Source organism: Larus michahellis, chromosome 15 (genome assembly GCF_964199755.1).
Source record: "Larus michahellis chromosome 15, bLarMic1.1, whole genome shotgun sequence".
In the NCBI taxonomy this organism is placed as follows: domain Eukaryota; kingdom Metazoa; phylum Chordata; class Aves; order Charadriiformes; family Laridae; genus Larus; species Larus michahellis.
In genome coordinates, this window is record NC_133910.1 from 9,765,378 (window position 1) to 9,778,705 (window position 13,328).

The 13,328-nt window shown below is 37.9% G+C and overlaps 1 protein-coding gene across 10 annotated transcripts in view; it reads left to right on the forward strand.

The window, feature by feature from the left end:
- Positions 1-248: 248 nt before the first annotated feature.
- Positions 249-13,328, forward strand: part of DENND1A (DENN domain containing 1A) — a 206,363-nt gene continuing 193,283 nt past the window's right edge. For 8 of the 10 annotated variants that reach the window (XM_074608948.1, XM_074608937.1, XM_074608947.1 and 5 more), the window contains exons 1-2: positions 249-410; positions 6,653-6,723. In XM_074608948.1, the coding sequence (XP_074465049.1) occupies positions 394-410; positions 6,653-6,723 (88 nt within the window). In that variant the 5' untranslated portion in view covers positions 249-393. The remainder of the gene's footprint in view (positions 411-6,652; positions 6,724-13,328) is intronic. The other 2 variants (XM_074608945.1, XM_074608946.1) reach the window with 1 other exon arrangement.

The following is a 13,328-nucleotide window of genomic DNA, read 5'->3' on the forward strand; positions in this document are numbered from 1 at the left end:
GCGGCCGGTGGCTGAGAGGGGACCGGCGGCTGAGGAGGGGCCGCCGGCTGAGCGGGGGCCGCCGGCTGAGGGTCGCTGCCCATCCCGCCGCGCGGCACCGGCCTGAGGCGCGCTGAGGGGAGCCGGCGGCAAGGCGGGGCCGCCCACGCTCGTTGCTGTGCCCACATCGCGGGGCGCGCGGCGGGTGTCCGCTGGCCCCGCCCCGGCGGCCCCGCCGCACTACAGCTCCCGGCGGCCCTCGCGCCGCGCCGTGACTCGGCTGGGGCGACGGTGGCGCGGGCCGGGATGGAGTGAGGGGGCGAGCGGCGGAGAGAGCGCAGCCCACCGAGCTCCGGCCCCCGCCCCCTGCCTCTCTCTCTCTCTGGCCCGGGCTTATGCGGCCCCCCAGAGACCATGGGATCCAGGATCAAGTGAGTGCCCCCCGGAGCTCTCCGGCCCCGCTTGCAGGCCCTCAGGAAAGCGGGAGGGCTGTGGAGAGCGAGAAGGGGACTTCCCCGCCCTCCTTCCAGCTCCGTGTGAGGCCGGGCGGGCGAGACCCCGGCAGAGCCTGCAGGCCTCGGGGTAGGGCGAGGAAGAAGGGGAGAACGAAGGGGGAAGAGTGCCTCCCGCCACCCCGGGCCAGCTGGCGGCCGGGCAGGGAGGAGGCGGCGGGGCAGAGGGCCCCGTCCGTCAGACCCCAGCTCGGCGGCCGGACCCCGGGGCGGGGAGCTCCCCCGTCCCCCCTGCCCTGAGGAGGGAAGGAGAGTGTCGTTTGCCGCCCTCAAACCCAGCTCTGGTCTGTTCTCTGCTGTCTTTCTCCCTGGCTTCAGCTCTCCGTGTGGGAGCGTGTAGGGCCAAGCTGTGAGGGCAGTTTGAATTTTATCGGTGCAGGCCTGGAGGAGGACTGGGGCTGCTGGAATTGGGGGGGCTCCCTTGTGGGCACTGGTGAGGGCTGTTTTGGGGCAGTGTTGGGGTCGAGAGAGTGCAAAGCCTCTTCCCTAGGTGAGAGTGTGCTAGAGGAAGGATGGGTAGTCTCACGATGATATCTTGAAAGTCCATTAGCAGGGGGATTTGGGGGAAGGAGAAGAGTGGTGCAAGTGATTAATGTGTTGGGCCTGCAGCTCCATGCCCTCAATATTTTTTTAATTTTCATAAAACTGGGGGTTGATTTATTGATAAGCCCTGTCTGTATGTTTGGTATTGTCACGTTAAAGATCTCAGTTCATTCTTATGCCGTTCCAGACAAATTCAATTCCTCTGAGACAGGTAGAGGTGTAATAAAGCTATCACCAAGCAGGGAGTGCTGACATCTTTGTGCATGAAAGGTGTGACAGAGCGGAGACATCCAGTTAGATTGTATTTTATTCAGCAGTTTCAGTAGGTGCTGTTGAGCAATTGCTTTTCCTTCTTGAACAGAGTGTTCTTCAAGATTACATAGAGCTTTAACGTTTCACCTCTTTTGTTTAACTTGAGTATGAGACTGGAGGAGACATAGTTTGTAGTGTCCTCAGCATGATGACACATCTTTGTGTTCCTGAGCCCATAGGCTGGATAGACATAAATGTGTGTTTGTCCAGCTGGGTGTTTTAGGGAAATCTAAGCAGATAATGAGTGCTTGTAATAATAGCACTGAGGTGATAGGTTGGTTCCAGAAAGCAGCCTTCCTTCTTCTGGAGGTACGCTGGGGATAACATGTATGCTTTTTTGGCGTATGGGTTCTCAGCTGTTGCTACAAAAAAATTCAAAAGTCTGAGAAACTAGTTAAACTCTTAGCCTGTTTTCAAATACAGGTAGAATCTAAAATTGTTACTATTTTGAACAGCAGAGCATGTTGCATCTGTAACTTGCACCTTCGGATCTTGCAATGGTTACCCTTGCTTGGGTCACTTCAAGATTATGGTCTGAAATGACTTCTTATGATGACCTTATCTTAAATCTATCAAAAGGCTGATGCTCACTGAAAGTACAGTTTCTTTTGTGTACGTACTGAATCCACAAGCTGTGTTTACGATCTTTGGGTTTTTGATTGCTACTTTGACATTTAATGGCTTTGCATATGCTTTGCTGAATGTGAATGTCATCACTCAGATGAGACGCTTCAACTGGAAACCTCACTGGTATCTGTGAGGAGGTATAGTAGTTAGAAGTATTTATTACATCCAGTGGACTTTCGGGCTTTTCTGTGCAAAGTCTGTTTCAGTGTGAACATGTCTTTCAGGATTACAAGCCTGTGTCTTTCTCTGTCACCAGGAAAACATAGGTGATTGCATAATATAAGCATTACTTTTCATTCATCTTGGACTTTGTGAGAAAGCATTTTGTCCATTGTGTGATTAAGCAAGTTTGCCTTGAGCAGCAATGAGTAAATTTCTTTTTTCCACTTCGGACAGAACATTGTGCCCAAGTGGACTACGGACAAAATTTCAGAACAATCTTGAAGTATGTAAAGAATGAGAGAGCCTGTCTGAATCTGAGCTGGATGTTTGATCCAGCAAAGATTTTGAAGTTGATAAGTAGCTCCCTTATTGGGGCAGATGGGAGTGTGAATGAGAAAACTATTTTATAATCAGGTGTGGTGAGGCATGTCTCCGTTGGTGGTGTTGCCAATATGTGTTGGAGCCCTAGCGAAAATCCGGTAGTCGGATCTCTTGCTTCTTGCTATGGATTGATAATTATAAGGGGTATTAGACTCCTTGGCACATGATCATTTGCACACACTGTGATAAACTGTGTGTGAAACCTGGACATATGTGTCAGTTATATTTTTGATGGATGTAAAGTAATGAGTCATTTGAGTGAAAGATTGCTTAGAGGAAATTATCAGTAGCTACATCAGTCTGAAGTGAAAGAAATCAAGAAGTTGCCAGCAATCCTGTAAGCTTTTGGCTTGTGTATAGCTGCAGGCGAAAAAAAGGTAAATTGAGTATTGGGTTACACTGTTGGGTTAAGCTTTGTGTTGGAGCATGTCATACTGTATGTGCAAGGCACTCAGTGCCAGCAAGGTAATATAAAACAGGAATCTAGTTAACCTGGCTGCTATCCCTTCTTGGTAGCCTTCAGTACTCAAGACATTATAAAAGAGAAAGGATTATTTTATTTTTTTTAATAATGTGTCAATATCAATCTGTTCAGCAGAATTGCATTGCACCATAAAAAAACTTGGCATGTTCCTTTCCAGAGGTGGTTGTGTTTCAGTGATGACAGAAGAGATCCCTAATATTAATCTGGGAATGCTTTCAGCTGTTTAACATAAAGTTTGCTATGTACTGAAATGTAACACTATCTACCTAGGGAATACCAGGCAGAAAAAGTTAAATATATGGAAACTAATCAAGGTTTATCAAACAGTTTCAGGCTCCTCTCATGCCTCAGTTTTTAAGTAGAATGATTCTGTTGTAAGTGCTATTACGTTTTCCTTTGTGTAGGGAAAAAAATGCTCCTGACAGAACTGAAGTAGGCTTTAGATATGTAAAGTATGTACTTGCATACGTACAGTTTGCGAGAAGAATTTTGTTTAATTTTATTCTGCACAAATCTCGTGCAATTGGGTAAAAACTAATAATTTTGATTGTAAAAGGTACATAAACATCTTATTTAAAATATTAAATTACTTTAATAAATTTCTTCAATTTAATTACTTCAGTTGAATTTCTTATGGATTGCTTTGATACTAAAGCAATTTCTACATCAGAGAGATTCGAAGTAATTCATACAACTAGCATACAAAAAGCATTCTTTTCTCATCGAGCTCCTTCCTTAATTTTAATTTACAAAATTTGCATTCCTTCTGAAATTTTCCAGTTATCAAATAAATGGGTTACTATGTATTTTTGTACATATATGTCCTATGTATTTTTTTATTGCATCTGTAAGTTCACTTGATAACTGACCATGGGTCTTTAAGTGATTCTTCCTCTTGGGAGGAAAGGAAACTTTGTGTGTATTTAAGTTTATAATGCTATGGATGATTTCAGTGGGTTGAGGTTTCAATACAATGCACAGGTGGCATTACATGTCTGCAGGGTAGTTTAATAGTCATAAAAATGGACTGCAAAATATACATATTATGATGCATGTTTATGGTATATATTTGCAAACTGTATGAAGTCTCATAGTGACTTGTTTCCTGAATTCCACTGAAAAGTTATAAAATATTCAGAATTCAACAATGACTTCATTCTCATACTGAGGTGTTAGCTTGTTGAATGCAGCCTTTAATACTAAATTTCTGACTTGGCAAAGCTACTTTAATTTCACTGTTGATGGAAATAAGTGGACGTTTGTTGTAGAATATTAAAATACAAAATTTAATGTCTTTTTGTCTGAAGGTTTGGTATACAGTATGTGCTCAACAGCTGTGTTATACAGTGTTTTCACTAAAGAATTTGAACACAGACTCTAACATAATACTAAAAAGGTGTTATTTTATCCATTAGCTGTAAAAATATTATAAAATTTATAAACTTTTAATTAAGGAAACAGGGTGCTAAAAATAAAGACATAAACAAGGAAGGTAAGATAGGGCTGCACAGCAATATATATAAAAGGAAAAATATATTTATGGTGTTAAGTGGTTATCATTTCATCCTCATCCTGTACCATGATTGTAGGAATATAGCTAAAAATCTCGCTATTTGAAGCAGATCATATGCAACAACTGTAAGCAGCACAGAGAGAATTATGCAAGTTTGTATTATATTGTAAAATAATTGTTGATTTGTTGATTTTAAATTTCTCAGCACTTAGGAATGTAATTTTCTGAAAAATGGCTACTTAAGGCAAATCAGTTGGGAACTGGTGGCAAATTAAATTAATTGAATTGTGAACCATTGTTGCTCCTGAGAGGTGCTCTGTAAAACTGTAGAGTGTGATCCTATGCTACTGAAACCAACGGTAGCTTTTCTGTCGGTTTAAATAGGTGTGGGGTTTGGCTTAGAGCCACTTGAGTTACACTAAGTGGGCCTGTGGCATGGTTAGAAATGTTTTGTTTAATCCCTGTTGGTGTTAAAGTAGGATTAAAAATAATATAAATTCTCCGAAGAGTAGGCTGAACTCCTTGACCTGTTTATATGTTTGCTTTGAGATACTGGGTATGGTGAGTTTCATTTTTTAAATTATTATTCGGGTAGGAATTCTAGCATGCACACATATATATATATATGTGTTTTGTCACTATTTTCATCCTTAGCTGTAAGGGAGCTAACCAGATTCACAAGTTAATTATACCTCAAGAATTTTCTAATGTTAGATAGTTTACATTAACACATAGGAGACAATATTATCACTATATAAGCAGCCATAAATTTAGAGCAGTAATTATGCAGTTTTGATTCTTGGTTTTAACTAGAAAATCTAAGAATAAAATATCACATGTTCAGACTTACAAAATCCTTATTTCAGTAACTAAACAATTATAGTCTAATGTGTGATTCTCTTTAATCTCATAAAAATTTTTGGAGTAGCTAAAATTGTTAGAGTCAGGAATTTAACTCAAAATAAGCTTTCTTATATAATCACCTGCTGCCTTTACATGCTCCTTATGAAATGTAATTCCAAAGGTTCACTTATGGAGTTATATTAGTAAGAACTGAAAATGTACACTAAATATGGGTTTTTTTCTTAAGTTACATATCACTAACTTTCTACTTTTATTACTAGTATATTTATAACTCTGGAGCAGAGTTATAAATGCTCTTTCCTCAAGCTTCATTTACATTTTGTAGCTGAATTTGGTATCACTTTTTACTATTGCGCCTATTTCCTTATTTTGTGTGTATCTGGTAGTTTTTTGGATTTAAGACTGGACTTTCATGAGGTAAAACCTTCTGCATTTGTGATATTCTTCAGCACGGTCCTTTTTTTTTTTTTTGACAAAAACATAGAAATATTTTGACAGGTATTAAAGAGGTGAACTGTCTTCATCCTAAATACAGCCTCTTAGGTTTTCCAATAACGTATGCATAAAATTACTTTGCATGCTCTTGACTGCAGTTTTTTTCTTTTTTTTTCTGAGTAAATAGGTGTCATGAAGTTGAACTCAAGGGTCACAGTAATGAAAATGTGAATCTGGGTTGTTTGTCCCATGTTGGACAATGTGACTCTGTTTTCAGTTTGGTGAAGAGAAAAGGGTATTGAGGGTTTTTTTTTCCTGAAAAAAATCCCTATATTTAGCACATAGGTGATTTACTTACTCATTTGAAAGTAAAGGTGAAATAAAAAGAACTTGCTTTTGCAAGTTGCACATGTAATCAAAATTACTGTTATGGCCAAGAACTGAAATAACTATAAATGGCATGGTTTTCTTTTCCTGGCAAAGTTATGAATGATAGGCCTGTGATATTTTAGTATCTAGAAATGCAGACTAGTCAAAACAATTGAATTGACTTAAAGGTTCTGTGTGCTTGATTTCTATCGTTTTGATTTGGTTTTTCTCTGTGGAAGTTTGGGAGATGCCCTGTTCATATGGACTTATCTGAGCTTCACTCACGTCTTATTACATACTAGTAAGGCAGAAAGATCTGATGCGAAACCGTCACAGACAATAAAACAAGAAATCTAGTTTGGCATGTTGTCCTTGCAACGTGCATTCTTAGAACGCTTTTTGACTGAGTAATTGAAAGCACACTTGAAAACAAATTCTCACTGCACTCAATACTTTTTTTTTTTCTTTCAGACAAAATCCTGAAACTACCTTTGAAGTGTATGCAGAAGTAACCTATTCAGGAATCAGTTGCATTGGGAAAGGTACTGTTTTGCACTGAATTATACCTGTTTATTGGCTAAAACTATTCTTAAGAACCATATATTGGGAGATAATGAAATAAACTTAATATTGCGCTGTTCTAGCTTTTAAAGATATCTTAATGACTGGTTCTGCGTAATCTTTTAAAGTTAAGACTAATAATGAGAAATTTTTTGCCTCTGTCCCTGAATGTGGGCCATTTTACAATTTCTTTGACTGTTTTGCCTTTTTTGTTTTTTAAAATAGAAATAACTTCATTAGCTTGAAAGAGTGAATGTATTTTCACATTTGTGTTTGCTGCTCATATAAGAAATGGGTAGTTTTAAAACAAAAAACACTCTAAAATTTCTTGTGTGGAATTTTTTTTTACTTCCTCCTTCGTACTTGTCTACAGAAATATTTTTATCTGTTCCCAGATTTTTTCTTTGATCAAATGATTTTATCTAAAAATAAGCCATGAACACAGCTTATGATTTGGTTAACTGTTTTTACCAAACATTGTTATCAAGCCATGATTATACAAGTATTTTTCTATAAAGTTATTTATGACAAGTATTCCTATGTTTATGGTAGAGAAGTCCCATAACTTCAAAATCAACATGTAAGTATATTTGTGAATTTTTGACTGTTCTTTTTTCTAAACTTGAAGAACTTGATGAAATAATGAGGAAAAGCAAAGGTTGAAATTCATAATTCCAGAATTTAGTTCAAGGTACTGTTTTGTGAGATCAGTCTCTAGAATGTTACACAGAGGAGGTACGTCAAAATCAAATAATTATGATTAGTCAACATATACTGAAGTAATATCCCTTTTATCTTTTATGAAATGATCATGAATATATTGTATATATGGTATAATGAACTGATAGAAAGGATTTTTATATTTTATTGACTGGAAAGGCACTTATCTCCTTTTATGTCTGTACTTGTTTGTTTCAATCTGCAAAAGTCAAATAGCTGCAACTCTTTCCTTTACTGCCAAAGCCTCCATAGGAGTTGTAACTGGAATACAGTTTTGGCTTGTCCTACTGCTCTATGCCATCACAACTATTTGATGTAACTGCAGGAGCCCTTTTAATAACTGGTCTTTGTTTCTGCACATCTGACCTGGATTCTAGTGCCAGAAAATCTGAACAAATTTGACCATAAACATTACATTGTACAGTACTAGTGTCTGGGTATAATCTTCTCTTTGAAGTTTGTTTGCATCCCCCTGGAGGGATTAATTCCCTGCTGTGGGAAGGTGGGTTAAAAAGCACGGAAACTACTTTACAGGTTTTTAATTGGAGAATTTAGTATACATTTTGTTCTATAAACCAACTGATTCTGTGGGAGTTTCACTTAGTTGTGTTTTTAGGCTTGTTGTGTGCACATGTAGGTGCAAAATCTTCAGAAATTGTTTCTAGTGAGTAAAAAAAATTGTTTTAATAATTCTTTTTACAACTCATATTCTGAAGTTTCTAGTTCTCTCTGAATTATCTTTTAAAAGATTATTCCCAAGCACTTTTTTTGTATTTAAGAGGTGTTCTTTATTCTTAGAAGTCTTAGATTTGTCTATCCCCAAATATTCTGTCCTTCTGTTCTAAATGAATGTTGTTTGGTTTTCTTCAGTGTCAACTGTATTAACAGCTATGCTGTATCCCAGGCAAATCACCATTCTAGAAATATAAACCTAGAGACCTCCATTAGTCTTTTCTACTCCTTGGCTAGCTGTTCTAAGCCAGAAGACCAACAATATGTATCTGCTTTTTTTATTTATTATTTTTTAGTCAAGGAATGTATCTTAAATGGCAAGGAGCAGTTACTGTTAAGAAAAGCAAAATTTATAAAAGGTGTATAAGGAGCAAATTATCAGGCATGTTAAAAAAACCTTATTTCTTCCTGTGTAATGGATCCCAAAATTAACTAAGACAACTCTTTTTGAAGTTCATATCTAGTATAATAGTGCTATTGATCAGTTACAATGCTCTTAATTCTTAAATCAATCTTCTGACATGGTTTTGAGGAGAATGAATTGCTCCAAAGCTATAATAGTCCTAGTGTGGGAGATTGTCTGGCTTGTGGGATGGTAAAACATGCCTCTATTTTGTTTTATTAAAAAGTTTGTGAAGCAAAGGATGTTTTCCATGTGACTCTTAAATATCAACTGCAATTACAAGATTTAATATATTTCATAGCTGAAATGGGAGATACTGACTGGTGTTATTAACTACTGACAGACAGTTGTACTTTCAAGTAGCTTTATTGCTCATGTTATTGTTAACAATCTTGCATTAAATGTTTATTTCATTAATAACTTTTGAAATGAATGAAAGCAGCGTTATCCATTGACTATGATATGGAATCATAGAATCATTTAGGTTGGAAAGACCTCTAAAATAATTGAGTCCAACCATAAACCTAACACTGCTAAGTCCACCACTAAACCATGTCCCTAAGTGTCATATCTACGTGTCTTCTAAGTACCACCAGGGATGGTGACTCAACCACTTCCCTGGGCAGCCTGTTCCAATGCTTGATATAGAGGCTCCCTCTTAGACAAGTCCCTCTTAGTCTCCCTCAAGACAGTTGACTGCAGAAGGAAAAAATCTGTTCTGGGCTCCAAGAAAGACATCAATAAACTGGAACAAGTTCAACAGAGGGCCACCAAGATGGTGAGTGAGCTAGAGCATTTGCTCTGTGAAGAGAGGTTGAGAATGCTGGGCTTGTTCAGCCTGGAGAAGACTTCAGGGGACCTGAATAACAGCTTTACATACCTATAAGGAGTTCATCAAGATGAGATATGAGGTGTCTTCACAGCGCTGCATGGCAGGAGGACAAGAGGCAATGACATAGTCTGAATCAAGGGACGTTCTAACTGAATATCAGGAATGTGTTCACCATGAGGACAGTTGAGTATTGGACCAGGTCACTCAAAGAGGTTGTGCATTCTCCATCCATGGAGGTTTTCAAGACCTGACTGGATCAGAGCCTGAACAACGTGGTCTGACCTCACACTTGGCTCTTCTTAAAGCACGAGGTTGGACTAGAGAACTTCAGAGGTCCCTTGCAGCCTGGATTATCCTAAGAGCCTAAGATTTGATTCCTGGAAGTGTAAGCTTCGGGAACATCTGGAGAATGTTTTGTACTCTTATTAAGGTATGAAGAGAAAATTTCATCAAAACTGAAGAAGCTGAAAAAGCAAAAGTTGTTTTATTCCAGTCCAGGCAGAACTCTGCCAAACCACAATGAAATGTGTGATTTGAGGAAGGAAATGATCACTGGATCAACTCAGCTGTGGTCTCTCTGTCCTTTTCCCTCTAGATTGTTTAGAAATAATGATCATCTGTGCTCAGCATTGGTGATTTCTATATTTCTGGCACATGAAGTCTTTGGTACATTATACAGTTCCAGCATTCAGTTGTACCTAAAAGCTATGTTTGTGTTTTTTCTTTCTTGTATTCATAGATCTTATTTGTGGACTTACGGACTTTTGTTACTTGGTCACTTTATGTAAATGTTATATTTTTGTTTTGAGAACTGTAAAGCAAGATAGCTGCAACTGTGACTAGCAACATGAAGATGAATATTTTTTATTAAGAAGATATTTCCTTAACAGAAGACAATTACCAAACCAGTTTTTTTGCCTTATGATTTCCATGGAAGCTGGGAATTCCCCTTAGCTAATTGAATCTAAGTTAGTGTGTGTGGTGTTTTTGTGTGGGTTTTTTTTTTTAAAGAACATTTGACATCCTAAAATTGAACGTTAATACAAACCTCTTTTATCTTAACTTTGTTCCCACTTTTTTTTTGGGGGGAGGCTGTCCGAATTCAGAATTTTCTCACTTAATACTTCAGTGATGCATTCATTCATGTTCTGCTTTTCAGTTTCATCAAATAGTACCTACCGTTCTGTTGTCCATAACCTCTTCTGATAAAATGTTGATGCCTTCTCACCAAAAGTCTAAGGCAGCAAAATAGAATAGAAAGAATGGAGTCTGCATCTTTACAGTGCCAGTACAGGGAAGTTATCTGGTCAGAAATCTGTGCTGTGTGTGTCAAGTATAAGTACGTCAAGCACTGGAACTTTGCAAGTCTAGTGCTTCTTACTGACTCCCACGCGCTTACTTTGAGGAAGAGAGGAAAAAATAGTCATGGTTTTGCTTGAAAAGTGGAATATTATTATAGGGAAAATATTGACTAAAACTTGTAGTGTTAATACTTTGATTCTTTCCTTTGTAGTATTACGTAAATACTGGGTAATGGCTGACTCAGAGGAAAATGTGGGGTTCCAAGGCTGATACAGGAGGCTGGCAAATAGGCTGACTTAGGTTAAATAGTCCTAACATGTGCCTCTTGTGCAGTGGTGTAATTGGGATGGGGTAAAATGCCAATACTGTACAGATTGGCACAATAAGTCAACTCTTCGACAAGTGTGGCTGGTACCTTTGGTTTTCAACAATTGCAGGTGAATAGAAAGATTGTTAGGACTTATAAAAAATTTGATTACTAAGACAAATGGCAATTCACATATAAAGCTGTAATATTCGGTAGCCTTTGTGTCTTTGCCTTTAGGCATTTTAGTGCTGTGTAGTTCTGACAGCAGGAGAATTTCTAACTTTCCTTATCATTTAGATATAAGGAGGCCATCTGCCTCACTAAGTCCAGGTGTATTGCTTTTTAAAAAAACTGCAACCGAACAAAAAGTGTTTAGATTTATCATGATTATTTGGAGGTTTCACTGATATAAGTTAACCTTGCTTCAGGAATTAAATAAGATAGAGCATTAAAAATCATAGATAGAGAGGAATAATAATACAGCTTATTGCCCAGCAGATACCAGTAATATATTCTGGACATCATCTATAATTGCATTACTTTTGCCTTTCTGCTGTGATACTTAAGTAATTAAGTATGACTTGGGAGAAATGAGTAGGTGTATGTTTTAGGTGGAACTATAATTATTTTGGCACTTCCGAACACTATCTAAAAGGTTTAAGGTCTACCGTTGTTTTTGTTAGCATACTGCTTTATGTTATGTTATGTTTTAGTGTTCACCCTAGTTTAAGAAAAATGTTTAAAAACCAAACTGTTTTCAGTGCTTTTCATACTCAATACCACAGTCTTTGCAGCAGTGGATGCCTGTGCTGTTTGTTTCATCACTGATGCAGCTGGTGCTTCTCAAATTCAAGAAGCGAATGGGTAACCATTTAAATCTTAGCTGCAAATGCTAAGTCCTCTAATATTAGGGCAGGGCATTCCATAAAATGGCCCATTCCTAAGGAAATAACATTGGATGTTCTAAACTAAAGCTACAGATTTCAGTTTTAACTTATTTTAATGTGTTTAATACTGAAATCAGTGTCTTTAGTGCATGATCTTCTCTCATTCTTTGGAATTGTTACATGCAGTGGATAATTTGAGAACAAAATAGACACTTTGTATGAAATATTACTATTTTACTGGGTTTGCTTTCCTATTTTAAACTTCACATGGAGGAAGGGAAAATGCATTTTATGAGATTCTGAACGCCTTCTAATGGAGGGCTTGCATATTTGTCATGACATCTCATAATAGTGAAACTCCACAGAAATTGAGGTAGTAAATTATGAAGAAACAAAAGTATTGTTTCTTTTACAAATTGTAACAGCTTAAGTTAGCTTAAGCACTTCTAGAAATTAATTTCTTATACTATTGACATATTGTATGCTTGCAAGTAGAGTAAAGTGCATTGGAACGGTGTTTCTTTGTTGTTTTTTTTTTTTTAAACCTCTGCGAAAAGATTGTTTTGGTTTTTTGAGATGCAGAACTGGAAAGAGTCTAAAAGCAATTTTAGTTTAAATACCTATATAAAGAGAGCAAAAGCACACTAATTACTTAAGAAATCTTTCTTTTAATTTTCAGAGCACTTTATGATGTTAAAACTGCTGCAGACCATTCATCAGAAATATGATGTGATAAATTTAAGGATCTTGCTGGACCTGAGCCAAAGATCCGCTCTTGTTAGATGGGGCTGTGAGGACAATTTTAGTCTGACTGTCAAACTGTTCATGTAGAAGAGAATTTGTTAGTCTAAGGTAACCGATCAAAATAGTCTCTAAAGTATGACCATTTGAAAGTAAATGCTCACAAGAGTAAGACACCCCCCCTACACCCCTGTCTGGGAGGACGTAGCATGCTTTTGTATGGGGTTTTTGTGTTCTCGCCAAAGCAGACATTATAAAAGTATGTCAAATCTGTAGCTTTACCATGTAGTGTGCCAAAAGGCCTTTTTCTCCAAGGACCTCATCTTTCATCTTTTTGTGAGTGTAGCATAAATTCTTGCTGTGTGTTCAAGAAAAAAGCTAAAATGGTTTAGTACAGTTAAAGGATTTCTTTCTTTCCTTTTTTTTTTTTTTTTAAAACGATGGTAAGTTGGCAGCCTAAATGCGATAGCATGGACAAAGTGTAAGTGCGTTAGAGTTTAAGAAATGTTCACTGGATTAGTAAAGGAAATGTAGTTTATACTACTTCTTTTATGACAGAATTTAAAAGGTCTTGCTGTAAGACTCGCCATGTGCTTCTTTCTTTTCTCGAAAACATACCACTAAGTTGAAAAGGGAGATGAATCTTAGAAGGAAACTATTAA